Source organism: Pongo abelii, chromosome 11 (genome assembly GCF_028885655.2).
Source record: "Pongo abelii isolate AG06213 chromosome 11, NHGRI_mPonAbe1-v2.0_pri, whole genome shotgun sequence".
NCBI classification, from domain to species: Eukaryota; Metazoa; Chordata; class Mammalia; order Primates; family Hominidae; genus Pongo; species Pongo abelii.
This window is the reverse complement of record NC_071996.2, coordinates 54508815-54525183: the sequence shown is the minus strand read 5'-3', so window position 1 is coordinate 54525183 and position 16369 is coordinate 54508815. Positions and strand designations below refer to the sequence as shown.

The 16369-nt window shown below is 44.0% G+C and overlaps 1 protein-coding gene across 3 annotated transcripts in view; it reads left to right on the top strand.

Moving 5' to 3' along the window:
• Nucleotides 1–1131: 1131 nt before the first annotated feature.
• CACNB4 (calcium voltage-gated channel auxiliary subunit beta 4) overlaps nt 1132–16369 on the top strand; it is a 272128-nt gene continuing 256890 nt past the window's right edge. The window contains exons 1-2 of one of the 3 annotated variants that reach the window (XM_009237708.4): nt 1132–1350; nt 1885–1968. In XM_009237708.4, coding sequence (XP_009235983.2) covers nt 1288–1350; nt 1885–1968 — 147 coding nt within the window. In that variant the 5' untranslated portion in view covers nt 1132–1287. Of the gene's footprint in view, nt 1351–1378; nt 1969–16369 lie in introns of those variants that run through there. The other 2 variants (XM_009237707.4, XM_063712804.1) reach the window with 2 other exon arrangements.

Below are 16369 nucleotides of genomic sequence, written 5' to 3'. Positions count from 1 at the left end.
GAAAATGGCTTTGCCTGTAGTGTGTAGATGGAATGAAATCTCTGCGTGTGTATGGGTGCATGTGCATATGTGCACACGCACCAGGAAGCCTGGAGGCAAGGACTTTAGTTATAAGATTGTTACAGAGGTTTGGATTAAGTGAAGGGATTAGGAACGGAAAGGAAGTGTCTGGTGGATGTTAAGATATAACCAGGACCTCAATAAAGCTAAGCAATTGTTAAAACAAGCATGGTAGTTGTGTCCATAAACATAAAGTCCTAGAATGCAAGCTGATTTAGCGATTTGAGATAGTAAGTATATTTTAATTTAAACGGAGTCTCTTTATTTTTGAATTTGCATATACTTTTCTTCCCTCTTCTTATTCCTCTGTCAATACCTCGCGCTTATTCTTCCTCTCCGCAATCCCTCTCTTTTAATTTGATCACAAATTAATCTCTTGTATGTATTTACAGGAGGAAACCAATGGCAAACGTTGTGTATGGTTGCAAGGATGAGTTTCTCCCCCTTGAAAACATCCATACGCATAGAAATGGGAGGCACAGTGACCAACTCTTGCTTCTTAGCAGGTCTAACATGACCTTCAAAACTCCTTAGGACATACTGGTCTTTGGCGGGGCAGAATCTCCCGTCAGACTCAGGCTGGCTGGGTTTCCCACGGCTGCCTGGATGTGTGTGACTCGCAGCTCTAAGGATAGAATTGCCAAAGCAATACAAAAACACGGACGAAAAGCAAGCCACAAAACCCCATGCCTTACACGGTAGGCTGATGAGTGAAGTCGCGGAAGGTGGCTCTGCTCTTGCCCTTTTAAAATTCCAGTGCAGCAAACACACACACACACCCGCTCGGTTCTTCCCACTCCCGCCACACTGCACCAGCTTCCGTCCCCAAGTCCTGATTCATGAACCGTGCCACCTTTGTCTCATTTTAAACTGTGCAGACTATTTTAATCTTGCCACCCCCATCCCAGATTTCCCCCTCCCTTCATCCTCTGGAAGCTCTGATGTAAAGCGCTTGCTAGGTGGGAGAGCGCTTCTCCCAATCCGCTCGGGTAGGCGAGTTTCCGAGAAGCCCCCTCCCCGGGATCCCGCCGCGAGCGCGGGGGAAGCGCCTCGGTCCCTTTAAGGTGCCGCGCTCTCCGAAGTGCGGGCAGGGAGCCTGGGCGCCGGCGCGGGTCCTGGAGCCGGGTGGGGAAGTCCTGCGCCCTCCCCCTCCTTCCGCAGCCCAGCCTCGGGGGCCAGCCCCCTCCGCCCACCGCACACGGGCTGGCCATGCGGCGGCTCTGAACGATGTCCTCCTCCTCCTACGCCAAGAATGGGACGGCGGACGGGCCGCACTCCCCCACCTCGCAGGTACCGCCCCCTCCTCCCCCTCCTCCTCTTCCTCCTCTTCCTTCCTCACACCTCCTCCGCCGCCCTAGCGCGCCCCGCCTTCGTGCCGGGCGTGCGGGGCCCGAGTCCCGGGAGTCGGCGGCCCCGCTCCCCCCACCCCTCTTCCACGTCCCTTTCTCCTCCCGCTCCTCCTCTTTCTCCTCCTTCTCTTCCTCCTCCTCCTCACCCTCCTTCGGGTCTCTGCGCTCCCGCTCCGGAGCCCGCAGCCTCCCCCAGCGGATGCCGGGGACTCGGACCCCGCACCCTGAGAGTCTTTGTTAATGGATGTGGTGGGTGCTTGCGGGCTGTTCTTCTCTAGCATCTTTTCAGCCGTCGAGGCTTGCAGTGGGTGGGTGGGGGTGGGGGCTGTATTTGGGAGTCGCGGAGGAGACTTGGGTGCGGGCTCTGGGGGACCCCAGGGAGCGGGTCCGGAGGCGGACTCCAGCCGGGGATGGTCGCCCCGCTCTGCGCTGCGGTCCTCACCGGCTTCTCTCTGGCCCCGTGTGTCGAGTCCAGGTGGCCCGAGGCACCACAACCCGGAGGAGCAGGTTGAAAAGATCCGATGGCAGCACCACTTCGACCAGCTTCATCCTCAGACAGGTACGAGAAGGAGGCGGGAGACCAGGATGGGGAGGAGGCCGAGCGCGCGGCGAGGGGGTCCTGGAGCCGGCCGTGGCCCACACGTGCGGGAGCTGCGGGTCGAGCCCGCGCGCGTCTCTTCCCGGCCTCGGCCGGTGCTCGGACTCAGTCCCTCTCCCTCTAGGCTGGGCTCTTGAAGTCTTCGCGTCCCGGCGTCTCCGCACCGCCCCGGGAAGTTAGTTTGTGCATGTGTGTGGACAGTTCGGTGGGGACCTGGCTTAAGTCAGGGACGTTGAATTTAAGAGCTGGAAATATGTCTGGTTGCACCTTTGGTGCGTGGAGAAATGTCTTTAAGTCGTGTAACTCGACCTAGAGTAACCAGACCCCTTGGGGCCGGGGACCTGGTTTGATTCGAGTTGAGAGTTAGTGGTTTCTTCTGTTTTGTCCTAATTTGAATACTCTTATCTGTCTGGATCTTGGGAGAGATCGTCAAGCTCCGGTCAAAAGAAAGACACTGAGCAGAAAGTTTACTCTCACTTCAGGACCGCTTCTTGGATTCGCTTAATTAGGGAAAGACAGCCGTATCTGCTTAAATAGGAATTAACGAAGGCCAGCACTCAGCTCCCGGTCTGGGTGCGCCTTCACTTCGTGTTTGTTTTCTTAGTGCTTGCTTTCTCCTGCGTGGTTCTAGTGCGAGTTGTCTGTGCTCGGAATCTCCGGATCGCTGGTAATGCTCAATGCTTAGGTGCCTTTCACCTTGGCACAGGAAATTGGTCCTCAGTTTTCCAACTGTCAATGTGCTGTTAATGAAACCACCCCTGGCTGCTGGGTGCTAGAGAGATCATGCAACAGTGAGTCACCTTGATCTTTCTTTGGAACAGAAATTGTCGGGGTGTGTCCTAGGTTTCGGGTGACCTAGGAAGACATTGGTCATCGCACCAAGAGGCTTTTATCCCAGGTGTTCCTGTGAGCTGCTGGAGTGACCTTGAGAAGTTCTTTTCCCTCTAGGTTACTCAGTATTGTGTAATGTGTTTTCTAACCTATGATGGCAGCTCTGGTGTTTCTTTAGTGATTATCATCAATTTAAACATATCAACGAGGAATGGGCTTTAGCCTCAAAATTGAACTCAGACGTCTCCTAAAAGGGTCTATAAAGCATATTTAGATGATATTTATTATGCAGAATTTCACTTTCTGCAGAAGCGGAAATTTTGACTACCCTTTAATTCAGTGAGCACTAAGCATGTACATTATGGAAATAAATGCATTTTGGATTCCGAATTCATTCTAAAAGTGCATTCTATCCTCTTTGCAGTACTTAGATTATGTATTTGATAAGGCAAACACATTGTTTATCTTAAAAACATTTTTCTGTTATGCAACTGTTTGAGGTCTTGCTGGTGTTTATTTTGTAGGTGCCTATTTTTAGTGGTGTTTCATTGTTGCAAATTCTTGGAAATACTAATTACACAGCAATTCTTTCCATAAGCTGTTTGACTAAAACTTTTGAGTTCATCTACATAACTGCACTAATGCTTTATTCTTTCTTCCAAGCACAAACAAAATAATATTCTAATATTATTATTCTTTTCTCAATTTATGCCATAACTGATTGAGATGATGTATATGTAAGTTCTTGTAAAGCGTGCTGCTATGTGCTGGCTTAAGAAATGTTAAAAGTATTGCATGCTAAATAATTTTGGGAATAATTTAAAGCAAAGTAGATTTTTTTGAATAAATATATTTCATCTATGAAATGGGAATTCGTTGGTTTGATTAAATGGTCTAATTTAAATTCAGGAGTTAATTGTAATTGTATTATATATACAACCTTATTTTTCGGCACAAAAATAGTACTTAATTTTTTTTTTTTTTTCCGGACGGAGTCTCGCTCTGTCGCCCAGGCTGGAGTGCAGTGATGCAGTCTCAGCTCACTGCAAGCTCTGCCTCCTGTGTTCACTCCATTCTCCTGCCTCAGCCTCCCGAGTAGCTGGGACTACAGGCACCCGCCACCACGCCCGGCTAACTTTTTTGTATTTTTAGTGGAGACAGGGTTTCACTGTGTCAGCCAGGATGGTCTTATCTCCTGACTTCATGATCCGCCCACCTCAGCCTCCCAAAGTGCTGGGATTACAGGCGTGAGCCACCGCGACCGGGCTACTTAATTTTTATGAGCACTTTACAACTCACTAAGTATCCTACACATGATCTCATTCAAATGACATCATATAGACTTCTGTATTGGTTACAATAAAAATAACTGAGGGATTTACATTTCTTTGATGAGATAAAGAAGATGATTACAAATGCAGTTTAACAATAACTTTCGGATAAAATTGAAATCACCCAAATGCCGAGAAATATTTTTTATGAAAGCATAACAGCTGCTTATGTTAACAGAGCCTTGGGCTGGTCACAGTGGCTCACGCCTGTAATCCCAGCACTTTGGGAGGCTGAGGTGGGCGGATCACTTGAGGTCAGGAGTTTCAAACCAGCCTGGTAACATGGTGAAACCCCAACTCTACTAAAAATACAAAGAAATTTGCCAAGCATGGTGGTGTGTGCTTGTAATCCCAGCTACTCGGGAGGCTGAGGCAGGAGAATTTTTTGAACCTAGGCGGTGGAGGTTGCAGTGAGCCAGTATTGCTCCACAGTACTCCAGCTGGGCGACAGAGCAGCTTCCATCAAAAAAACAAAAAACAAAAAACAAACAAACAAAAACAGAGTCTCATTATTTGTAGAATGACCAGTGATTTATTGATATTTGAATTATTGATACATTGGAGTGATGAAATTTCTTGGTGCTGTTTCACAGTCTGTTTGATGCCTTTGAAGAAGATAGTGGAATACCAAAAAAAATATATTGCTAATTTCTTTGTCATATTATTTACAAAAATATGGAGAAAAGCTTTCACTAAAACAAACAAAAAAAATCGATGTGTTACATTGGATGGAGAAGACTGGGCTGTTGGTGAAGCAGAGAAGGCAGTTGGCAAACTCACCCAATAAGACAATATTTGTTCTTTGAGCTTGTTAAAAAGTTTCAGTGTTTGTGAGAATATATATGCACATATGTGTGCACGCAGACACATGAACATTTGAATTGGCTGGAAAACAAGCAGACTGAGAAAGAGAGCCTGCTTCCACTCTGAGGACTGCTCATGAAGCCCCTCAGGAATCTTTGACCTTGTTTCTGGTCTACAAGGTTGCTGGCTTCCACCATTTAGGAGGGATGGAGGTTTTGGAATGAATCCAGGGAGCAACTAAATGGCTTCTTTGAGGAAAGGTGAGAAGATGAAGTACTTTGCCACTGAAAGGAAAGAAAGCTAGGAGTGACCCAGAAATGATCTTCAAAGTATACACAAAGGCTTTCTTTGGAAATGTGATGAAGTGTTCTCACTCTTCATTGGGGATGAAACTCAAGAACTGGCCCAAATTAGAAAGGAATGATGTTTTACAGCAACACCTTCCTAAGAGTGTTGCCATCATTGGAGTGGCTTTCCAAATGAGGCCGAGAATTTTCTTTGAGGAGAGCCCTTCTTACAGGCTATTTATGAATGGATTATCTAGTCATGTTTTAAAGTTTTAGGAAACACTTAAGGATTTGCTATGTGCCTAGCACTGTGTTAGATATTGTAGGGGAGGAATGAAAAGATGGATGAGACACAGCCCCCATACTCAAAGATTTTTATAATCTAGCAATGGAGACAGAGATGACTACAAACAGTACAGTGACATGTAACAAGGAATGAGAGGGTGGGCTCAATGACCATGTACCCTGAGTATCTATTATATATCCATAAGTATATCTACCCATGGGTGTCACTACACGTACAGTTTATATGGCTGAGTACTCCAAGTTAGTCCTCTTCCCACTGGGGTTTGAAGAGAAAATCTGATCAGAGTGGGAATAGTTTGTTGACTTTTCCTTGTTAAGTCTGCTCTTATGAGGCCAGCAAAGTCATACCTGGCCTGGCCCCTACCTGTTTCCAGCCTCTTCTTGAATGATCTCTTAGCTCTGGACACAGAGTTTGAACACACTATCCTCCCTCTTGCCACTGGTCCCTTGCATATGCTGAGCCCTCTGTGTGGCAGGTTCTTGCCCTTCCTTCTGCCTAGTTAACTTTTAATCTTTCCTGAGATCTGGGAGTTTAGTCTTCACTTCCTCTTCTAACCTTCCTGATAAAGTCAGTTCTCCAACCAGGGGCTCCTAGAGCGCCTTGTGCCAGTTTTCAGTAGCACCACCCCTTTTATTTAACATGTACTTAGATTTCTCTGTTACATTCTGTCTCCCCATCCATATGAGTTCCACAAGGACAGGGACATGTCTGCATTTGATCTTTATGTCCTCAGCATCTAGCATAGTATATGTTCAATAAACACACACTTGAATGAATGAAGCAGTGGATGGATAGAGGACTAACTTGATATATTTTAGGCATGAGGTTCTGCTCCAACATTAAATGCTTTGTTTAGTGGGGAGAAATTGCCTCCTAACCTCCCCCGAAACTCTGTGGCTTGAAACAACAACAATTTTTTATTTCTGTGTACTAAACAGACAGTTCTGCATTGTATGATGTTATATGGGCACTGGGATGGCTGGAAGGTCCAGAGTAGCCTCACACATGTGGTTGGCAGTTGGTGCTGGCTGCTGGCTGAGAACTCAACTAGAGCTTTTGGCAGGGGCTCAGTTTTTCTCCACCTGGGCCTCTCAACATGGTTGCTTGAGTTTCCTGATACTATGGTGGCTAGGTTCCAAGAAGTGAAGGCTGAAGCCACAGCTCTCCTAAGACCCAGTTTTGAAAGCTGCACTTTATCACTTCTCTTGCAACTTCAAGTCAAGACAGGTCCAAGAGCTTGCCCAGTTGCAAGGAAAGAGAAAACAGACTGTCTTTTGATGGGGTACAAGAAGGTCATGTTATAAAAGAGCATATGGGTAAACACACACACACGCGTGCGCGTGCACAAACACACACACCGAAAAACAGCAAGTCAAATTCAGTGCCAATAGTATAAACAGGAATTTAAAGATTATTCAATTTATATAACAAATTAAAGAAAAATATATGTTGATTTCAGTAGGTGCCAAAAAAGTGTTTGATAAATTTTTTAAGTTAAGAATAGAGCATATATAGAGGCACATGATTTTAAAAAAAGAAAAGAAGGCAGCTCCCTAAATCTAATAAAAATTGTCTTCTAAAATCCATAGCAAACATCACATTGAGCAGAGAAACTAGAAATAATATATGTATGCAGCAGTCAGTAAATGAGCAAATAATGTATTTTTGCATTCCCTGGTTTCAGTTACCTGCAGTCGACTGAGGTCTGAATGTAGGTGAGTACAGTACAGTAGATATTTTGAGAGTGAGAAAGAGACTACATTTCATATAACTTTTATTATGGCATATTGTTAACATTGTTCTATTTTATTAATCTCTTACTGTGCCTAATTTATAAATTAGACTTCATCTTAGGTATACATGTATAGGAAAAAACATTACATATATATCTGTATATATATGTAAATGTATATATAGTTTGTTACTGTCTGTAGTTCCAGGCATCCACTGGGGTCTTGGAATGTATCCCCCACGGTTAAGGGTGGACTACTATACATTATACTACAGAGTACTATTCAGCCATTAAAGAAAAAAATGAAGCCACCCTGCATGTATTGATACGGAAATGCATTCAAGTGAAAAAAGTAAGTTACAGAATAATGTTTAATAGTACTTCATTAAAAAAAGAGCATGTGGAATGGAAGATATGGTTGCAGCCATTGTTGGAACCATCTACCTTGGAGCAAGGAACCTCGTATTTTTTAAGGTATGCTAATCAGATGATCGTTACAATAATTCAATGAACCGCACTGTATTTAGAGATCTAAAACATTCAGATTTTTAGGTTGATACTAGAATAAAACAAGTTGGCAAACAAATTCTTTGGGTTATAATTTGAGCACCAGTTATAGATATGTTTCTCTGATGAAATGCAAATTCATCAACAGAAGGTATATGCTTTGCGCATAGCTCTAAGAATAATCATATGCCTACAGGCATGTATATATGCAAAATTTATCCATAAAGTTAGAATCACAGAATTTTAGAACAGGAAGAGACTGCAGAAAGAAAATACTTCAGTCTCTTTTTTCAGATGAATAAAACATAGGCCCAAGGACATAAAGGTCATACCAATAGATAATGGTAGAACAGACGCAAGGGATCCTGGCTCAGACTTTACTGTTTTTTTCACCACAATCCACTTTATCCCTGAATAAACAAGCCAAATACACAAACTCACATAGGTGTGGATACATGCAAGGACATATGGAGCTTATTCGTCTCAGATCCTGGAAACGTTCTGAATCTGCGTGGTTGCTGTGAAGAACCATAGCATCAGTTGAAGAATTTAGAGACTGTGGTTTCTTCCCAATTCTATCATGGATGGAATTTTTGTTTGCTTGGTTAGCTTCTTGTAGGAGTATTCCTTCCACCCTCCAGTCTTCTGCCAGTTCCTCCCATTGGCTGAGCCTCTCTGGAAGCCCACTGACCTGGGATTCTGGGAAACAGGCTGCAGGCTGTGGCCCCCTGAGATAGAAAATAGAGCAGCGGAGAGGGAGGAGTGGATCTGAGGGAAACAGCCAAGGAGGGGCACAACCAGTTACGTTTATGTTTATTTTTGTTTGAGAAGGAGTCTCACTCTGTTGCCCAGGCTGGAGTGCAGTGGTACAATCTCGGCTCACTGCAAGCTCTGCCTCCTGGGTTCTTGGGAGGCTGGTCCTGCCTCAGCCTCCCAAGTAGCTGGGACTACAGGTGCATGCCACCGCATCTGGCTAATTTTTGTATTTTTAGTAGAGACCGGGTTTCACTATGTTGGCTAAGCTGGGGCACAACGATTTTTATATTTTAGCTGCATGGAAGACAGTAGTGAATCATTTTCATCTGCAAAGTTGGAAGTTTTTACTTGCTCTGTAAGTAGACCTTCCTTGCTAAATGGTGTAATCCAGTTACAATGAACTTTAAAAAGTTCACACTTATTTCTTTTGTGAGTTTTTTGCGCAGTGAATTTTCCCTTGCTCTGATAGAGCAAGAAAGAACTCTGTCCCTCTTGGCAAACTGTGCTTCTTCTTGTTTTGGGGCTTAAATAAATTGAACTGAGCTTACGAAGAAAGAAATCTAATTACTGGGTAGCTAACCCGTTAACCAGTCATTTTTACTTATGTCTGAGTCTCTGTTCTTGATGGATAGAATTGCCTAAATTTCATTTCACTTTTTTGTTTTTTGAGATGGAGTCACACTCTGTTGCTCAGGCTGGAGTGCAGTGGCGCAATCTCAGCTCACTGAAATCTCTCCCTCCCAGGTTCAAGCAATTCTCCTGCCTCAGCCTCCCGAGTAGCTGGGATAACAGGCGACTGCCAACATGCCTGGCTAACTTTTGTATTTTTAGTAGAGATGGGGCTTCACCATGTTGGCCAGGCTGGTCTTGAACGCCTGACTTCAAGTGATCCACCTGCCTCAGCCACCCAAAGTGCTAGCATTACAGGTGTGAGCCATCACGCCCAACCCTAAATTTCATTTCTGTAGAATAAATATTTATCCTTTAGTTTAGAATGGTACAATTTTATTGAAACTTAGATAAGTTCTGATTCAAGTTTTTATCTTTTTCTTTTTTTTTGAGATGGAGTTTTGCTGTTGTTGCCCAGGCTGGAGTGCAGTGGCGTGATCTCGGCTCACTGCAACCTCCGTCTTCCAGGTTCAAGCGATTCTCCTGCCTCAGCCTCCCGAGTAGCTGGGATTACAGGCATGTGTCACCACTCCCGGCTAATTTTGTACTTTTAGTAGAGACGGGGTTTCTCCATGTTGGTCAGGCTGGTCTCGAACTCCTGAGCTCAGGTGATCTGCCCGCCTCGGCCTCCCGAAGTGCTGGGATTATAGGCGTGAGCCACCGCGCCCAGCTTCAAGTTTTAATTTTTCTAGAAAATTACAAGAAGCTGTGTGGAAATGTAAGCTGAAAATGACTTTGGCTTCAGCCCTCTCCCCTTAATTGCTCCACCTGCTGCCCCAGACGGGTCAACCTTGGATATTAAGGAAGCAGAGACTGCCCTTTCAAACAAGGTTTAAACAAAAGGCAAGGCTATTTAATGGGCTTCCTTTGGCCACTCAAATCTGGGTCTGACCCATCTTTTCTGGGTGGGGTCTTGGCATTGTCCATACTCATCTTCCTCAAAGCCTGGCCCGTTTTTGGTCTCATTTCCGAAGCTCTGACTCAGAATAAAGCATAAATCCTAACCAGGGTGAGCAGCTTGCAGCTCACTCACATTCATGAAGACTCTACAGACATGTGGAGAGTGGGGTATGCAGGTCCCATTCTGCTCAGTAGCCCTCTGTGTTTGGCCTCTGCTTTCTTTCTTTTTTTCTTTTTGAGACAGGGTCATATTCCCTGCAGCCTCAACCTCCTGTGCTCACGGGATCCTCCCACCTCAGCCTACAAGTAGCTGGGACTACAGGTGTGCACTACCAAGCCTGGCTTTTTTTTTTTTTTCCTTTTTCTTTTTTTTTTTTTTTTACTTTTAGTAGAGATGGGGTCTCACTGTATTGCCCAGGCTGGTCTCAAACTCCTGGGCTCAAGCAGTCCTTTCACCTCAGCCTCCCAAAGTGTTGGGATTACAGGCATGAGCCACTGCGCTTGGCTCTGCATGCTTTTTAAGCCACATTTGGGAAGAGAGAGCTTCCTAGAACAGTGCCATCTCTCTATTTGCTGTCCCTTTGCTGGAGCTTTCTTCCCTGCAGAGTGTGTGGGCCGAGAATGGGTGACAGGCCTCAAAACATGTATCCTCTGAGATGATCCTTCAGTGGGGTGAGCCTGGTGTAGGCTGAGCTTCTGGACTGTTTTTCACTTCCACTGAATCCAGTGTGTTGCACAATTATTTCCTTTGTGGGCCGTGGCAAGACAAAGCTTGCAAAGCACTCTTTGACCACCCCCGGGAACACACTGCTATACCTCTGTATCTTAGAATACATCAATGGGTAAATCTCAAGAAGAGCTGGGCTGTTATCCCCAATGAACCCCAATCCAAACACATTCTGGTTGAAGCAGTCAGTATTGTCCTGCTTTTGCACAGTTGCCCTTGTACTTCATGAACCAGGAAAACAATGAGTTGAATCCAGTGTTCTTCATTCTATAAGAATGTCAGTTCTGAACTCGACTACATGGACACATCAGGAATTTCACATGGATTTAACCATGTGTACTGTGAGGAGAGAGGAGGGCACTCAGGGAGGTAGGACTGGAAGTAGAAGCCCAAATTCATGAAAAAGCTGAATTATAGATTCAATTTTAAGGGAATACTGTAGCTTTACTGCTTTCAAGTAACAATAATGACAAGCTGTGTGCTAGGGCACCCTGCCTTCAGAAATAGATGAGGCTGATGTATTATCATCTGGCTTGAATATAAACAGTGCTTTGGAATTCCTTAAAGATAGTTCTCATTTCGAGTAGAGTAAACATGCGCCTTTGTAAACTTCCCTATTTTCTTTAACGTGTCTTTTCTTATTACACACATAAATAGAGCAGATGTAATTACTTGAATCTGAAGGGATGGCATTCATGATCTGAAAGCATTAGTTAGGTAAGGGCTGTAAAACTTATTCGACGGCTACTGAATTTTTCTGATCATCTCACTGTAATCATTTGGATGACAAATCGTGTCTATTTCATTTCTCATTTTCTGTTCTATGTTGATGGATGCATCTTTCTCCAAGGTTGCAGTTTAATTGCTGTTGTAGTATTTGTTTTGGGAGTAAATATTTTGTAAACCTAAACTTGAAAAGAATATGCATTTCTGGGTTGTAGAATCACTAGAGGTGGTTAACTTTTATAGTGCTCACTGTGTCCATATATTATGATGAAATTTTAAAATTCCTTATGGAAAATTTTTTTAGCAGTTTCATTGATAACATATGGAAAATCTAGCAGTAATGGAAATGCATAGTAACTTGTGCAGATAAATATATCATCTTCCTTTTTTTTCTTCTTAAATGGCCCAATGCTATTGCTAACAATTCAATGCTGATTATTGTTTAGAATCGAATAGGTGGGTAAAATGATCATTGTTACCAGTAGAATGTTCCTTAGTCACTGCTTTTTAATTTGCCGTGTGTGTGTGTGTGTGTGTGTGTGTGTGTTTGTGTGTGTTAAGTGGGGAAGGCATTCTTTTTTTCAGGCATGTCATAATCTAATATTTTCATGACCTGGAGAAGAAACCTATCCCTGTTAGCAGTCATTCTTCATCCTCTTCCCCACCTCCCAGCCCTAGGCATCCACTAATCTATTCTCTGTCTTTATGGATTTGCCCACTCTGGACATTTTATATAAATGGAACCATAAATTAACATGTGGTCTTTTGTGACTGGCTTCAGATTTTTTCTTTTTCTCTGTCTCTTTCTTTTATTAGACAGGGTCTCGCTCTGTTACCCGGGCTGGAGTGCAGTGGCACAATCACAACTCACTGCAGCCTCAAACTCCTGGGCCCAAGAAGCTGGGTCCAAGCTGCCTCAGTCTCCCAAGTAGCTGGGACTGCAGGCGTGCACCATCATGCCTGACTATTTTTCTTATTTTTTTGTAGAGATGGGGTCTTGCTATGTTGCGAAGGCTCAAATCTTTTCATTAACATATTGTTCACACCAGCCCGAGAAGTTTCAGTTATAGCCCCTGGTCTAAATGTGTAGATGCTGGCGTGAGGATAGAAATGGACTTGCCTTTCCTTAAGTCAGTGTCAGAGATGGCTTTTCAAGTCACAGTGTTGAATAGGATGGATCATATTCTTATTTGTTTTATTTTGGAGCTTCAGTCTCAGCTCATAAAGCTGAATGTGGTTTTTTTGGCAAAATTCTTTTTTTTTTTTTTTTTTGAGATGGAGTCCCACTCTGTTGCCCAGGCTGGAGTGCAGTTGCGCAATCTCAGCTCACTGCAACCTCCGCCTCCCAGGTTCAAGCGATTCTCCTGCCTCAGCCTGCCAAGTAGCTGGGATTACAGGTGCGTGCCACCATGCCTGGCTAATTTTTGTATTTTTAGTAGAGAAGGGGTTTTACCATGTTGGTGAAACCTCCAGGCTGGTCTTGAATTCCTAGGTGATCAGGCCTTGGCCTCCCGAAGGGCTGGGATTATAGGCGTGAGCCACCGTGCCTAGCCTTTTTTTTATTTTCAGTTGGAGTCTTGCTCTTGTTGCCCAGGCTGAAGTGCAATGGTGCAATCTTGGCTCACCGCAACCTCCATCTCCCCAGTTCAAGCAATTCTCCTGCCTCAGCCTCCCGAGTAGCTGGGATTACAGGCATGTGCCACTATGCCCGGCTAATTTTGTATTTTTAGTAGAGATGTGGGTTTCTCCATGTTGGTCAGGCTGGTCTCGAACTCCCAACCTCAGGTGATACGCCCACCTCAGCCTCCTAAAGTGTTGGGATTATAGGCGTGAGCCACCGCGCCCGGCCAGAAAACTCTTTAACCTGCATGGAAATCAAACCCCTGACCCTGGACTTCTTGTCTTCCTGGAGTGGCTCCCATCTATAGAGGGGGGTGGTTTTTATAATAGGATGTGATCGACAGGATTAAAGAGAAGTATATGAACAATATAAAGGTTATTGTCATCATTTTCAATAATTTCTAGTAATAGAAATATCTTGGGTACTTAAAATTCAAAATGCTTCCTTTAGTTTATCTAGATGTTCATAGTAACTCTGCTTTGGTAATTATAACATTTCCTCCTTGAGAAATACAATTAAGGAGAAAGCAGAGTGCTGGAGTTCCAAGCTAAATACAATATTTAAGGGAATTATTAGGTATATAAAACTGTACTCTCTATGTGGCAGGTGCTTCTCAATTATATTTGAGTACTTCCCTGGGGGACAAAAGTCAATTATCAACACAGTCGTGTGGGCGAGAAATAGGTCAGCTGCAAACATTCTTTGCTAATTTCAGAAAGCTTGAGGGGTGGTTTAGTTTGAGGATGTGTTTTATTCTTTCTGTCTCTTTGTTGAGGACTCTAATAGGGAAGGCTCTGTTTTTCATGTAGTATTGATTGTCGTATTCATTTACTTTATTACAATATACATATTTCTCTTGATCATGTAAAATGAAAATTAAACTCTATCTAATATCGTTTTAAAAACTCTGTCAAATCTATATTGTAAGAGAAATGTGTACCATGGATATTACTGTTATGGCTATTTGTACATTAGTAGAGACACTGAGGGTGTAAACCAACCCAATCAAAGGCAAATGTCATATTTACAAGTATTTTATTTATTTATTTATTTATTTCCCCTCTTTAGTAAGAAGACACCAAAGAGTGCTAATTGTTGAATAAAAACCAAGGACCTTGGTATGTTTTCTAACAATTGTTTTCTTTATTTATTTTTTATTGTGGTATAATAAATGTAATATAAAATTTGCTATTTTAACCATGTTAAAGTATAGGTGCAGTAGCATTTAGTACATTCACTGCTGTTTTTTTTTTTTTTGTTTTTTTTGTTTTTTTTTTTTATGGCTGCAGTAGGTTATCAAAAAGACAGTGCAGGCAGGCAAAACGTATGTCCAACATATACATATGTTAAAAACATCCGCCATTATTGCGGCCTCCCTCCACGACTGTGGTGTTATTTAAAGCAACAACAGCAACACAAAGCCAGACCTTGGAGTGCCACACCCAAGTGTGGGTTTGGAAGTTGAGAAGGGAACAAGCTGAAAGGAAGCCGGAAGAGCTATGGAGACCGGCCGGGACCCTCACGGTGGGGATGGGAAGGTAGGAGTGGGAGGATGAGGCCGCCCAGGGGCAGTTCTGCCCCCAGATACTTGTTTTCACACTGCGTGACTGCTTTTCTTTTTTCTCCACTGTCTGAAGTTCAGACAGTTCCAAGATGATTTGGGTTAACAAGCAGCCTATTTTAAAAAGATAAATGTTCCCAGGAGTCTTTGGAGGCTCTATTCACTCATATATTATGGTAATTTGACTTATTGCTTACAAGTATGCTCATTTTATCATCTTAACAAAGCCCACCCCATCAAAGCAGCTGCGCTCCCATCTCCCCGATCTGTTTGCCCTTTCATGCCAGTGTGTTCCCCTTCCCTCCCCTCTGCCTGTACTTGCATCGCGGCCGCAGGTACCTAGACTTGGACGTAACCCCTGCTTTCATCCCTCCACTACCTTGATCATGCCATTCCTTCACCTTAAAGTGCTTTCCCCATTTCCACTTGATAATCTTCCCACTTGTCAAAATCCGTCTTGAATCTTCTCTGTGAAGCTCTTTAATGTGGTGCTAGGTCTCCTTCTCTGTCATGGCCCTGATACTGTGTTTTGGCTGTTCACTTATTAAATTCTCATTTGTGTAATCTAAATGTCCCTGTGTCCCACTAGCCTGTGGATATACATTGACATTATGCCCGTAATCACGCCTGTAATCCCAGCACTTTGGGAAGCTGAGGTGGGAGGATTCTTTGTGCCCAGGAGTTTGAGACCAGCCTGGGCAACATATCAAGATCCTGTCTCTACAAAACAAAACAAAACAAAACAAAACAAAAAAACATTAGCCAGGCATGGTGGCATGCACCTGGGGTCCCAGATACTCTGGAGGCTAAGGCAGGCAGACTGCTTGAGCCTTAGGAGGTTGAGGCTGCAGTGAGCTATGATTGTGCCACTGCACTCCAACCTGGTTGACACAGTGAGACCCTGCCTCAAAAAACAAAAAACAAAGGAAGCAGGAGCAGCAGCAGAAGTTTTCATGTATCTACATTAATAGTCCATATATTGCTTACTCACATTTCTCACCTGGAGACATAGGACCTTAACACCTTCCCCCTAACCTGTTGCCCATTTTTTCTGAGTCCAGCAAGTGTCTTAACGTGTGCTCACAGCTCCCCCGCTCATTGATGTCTACTGCCACCAGCCTTTGAAGAGGCTTCTGCTGCAGGGGCTGTGCCTTCCTCAGTGAGAACACAGCTTCTTCCTTCTAAGGTGCTGTTTTTCAGCACTGTACTCTTCAGCCTCCCTGGACAACCTGTGTTCCAGACTTTCGCAACTCTGGGTCACACTGTGTCCCCTGGGCACTCGAGTGACTCTTCTTGTGCCCAGTGTCTCCCAGATTCTTTTGTAAAGCCAGCTTCTGCAGCATGACCTGCATCTCTCTGTGGGGAACAGACATCATTCAGCCTCTGCCCCGAACTGCACCTAAAACCTGCTTCTAGCAGTGACTTTTTTACCCATTCATGTCAACTCGCACGAACTGATGTAGACACAAACTCTTCATCCTCTTTTAGGCTCAGTTACACCATACTCTTAGTAATTTATATATTTAAAATATTTTTGTTTTATGCATTTGTACTTGTGGTGGAGGTGGAACAGGGAGTAAAAGAAGAAGGAGGAAAGGAGAAG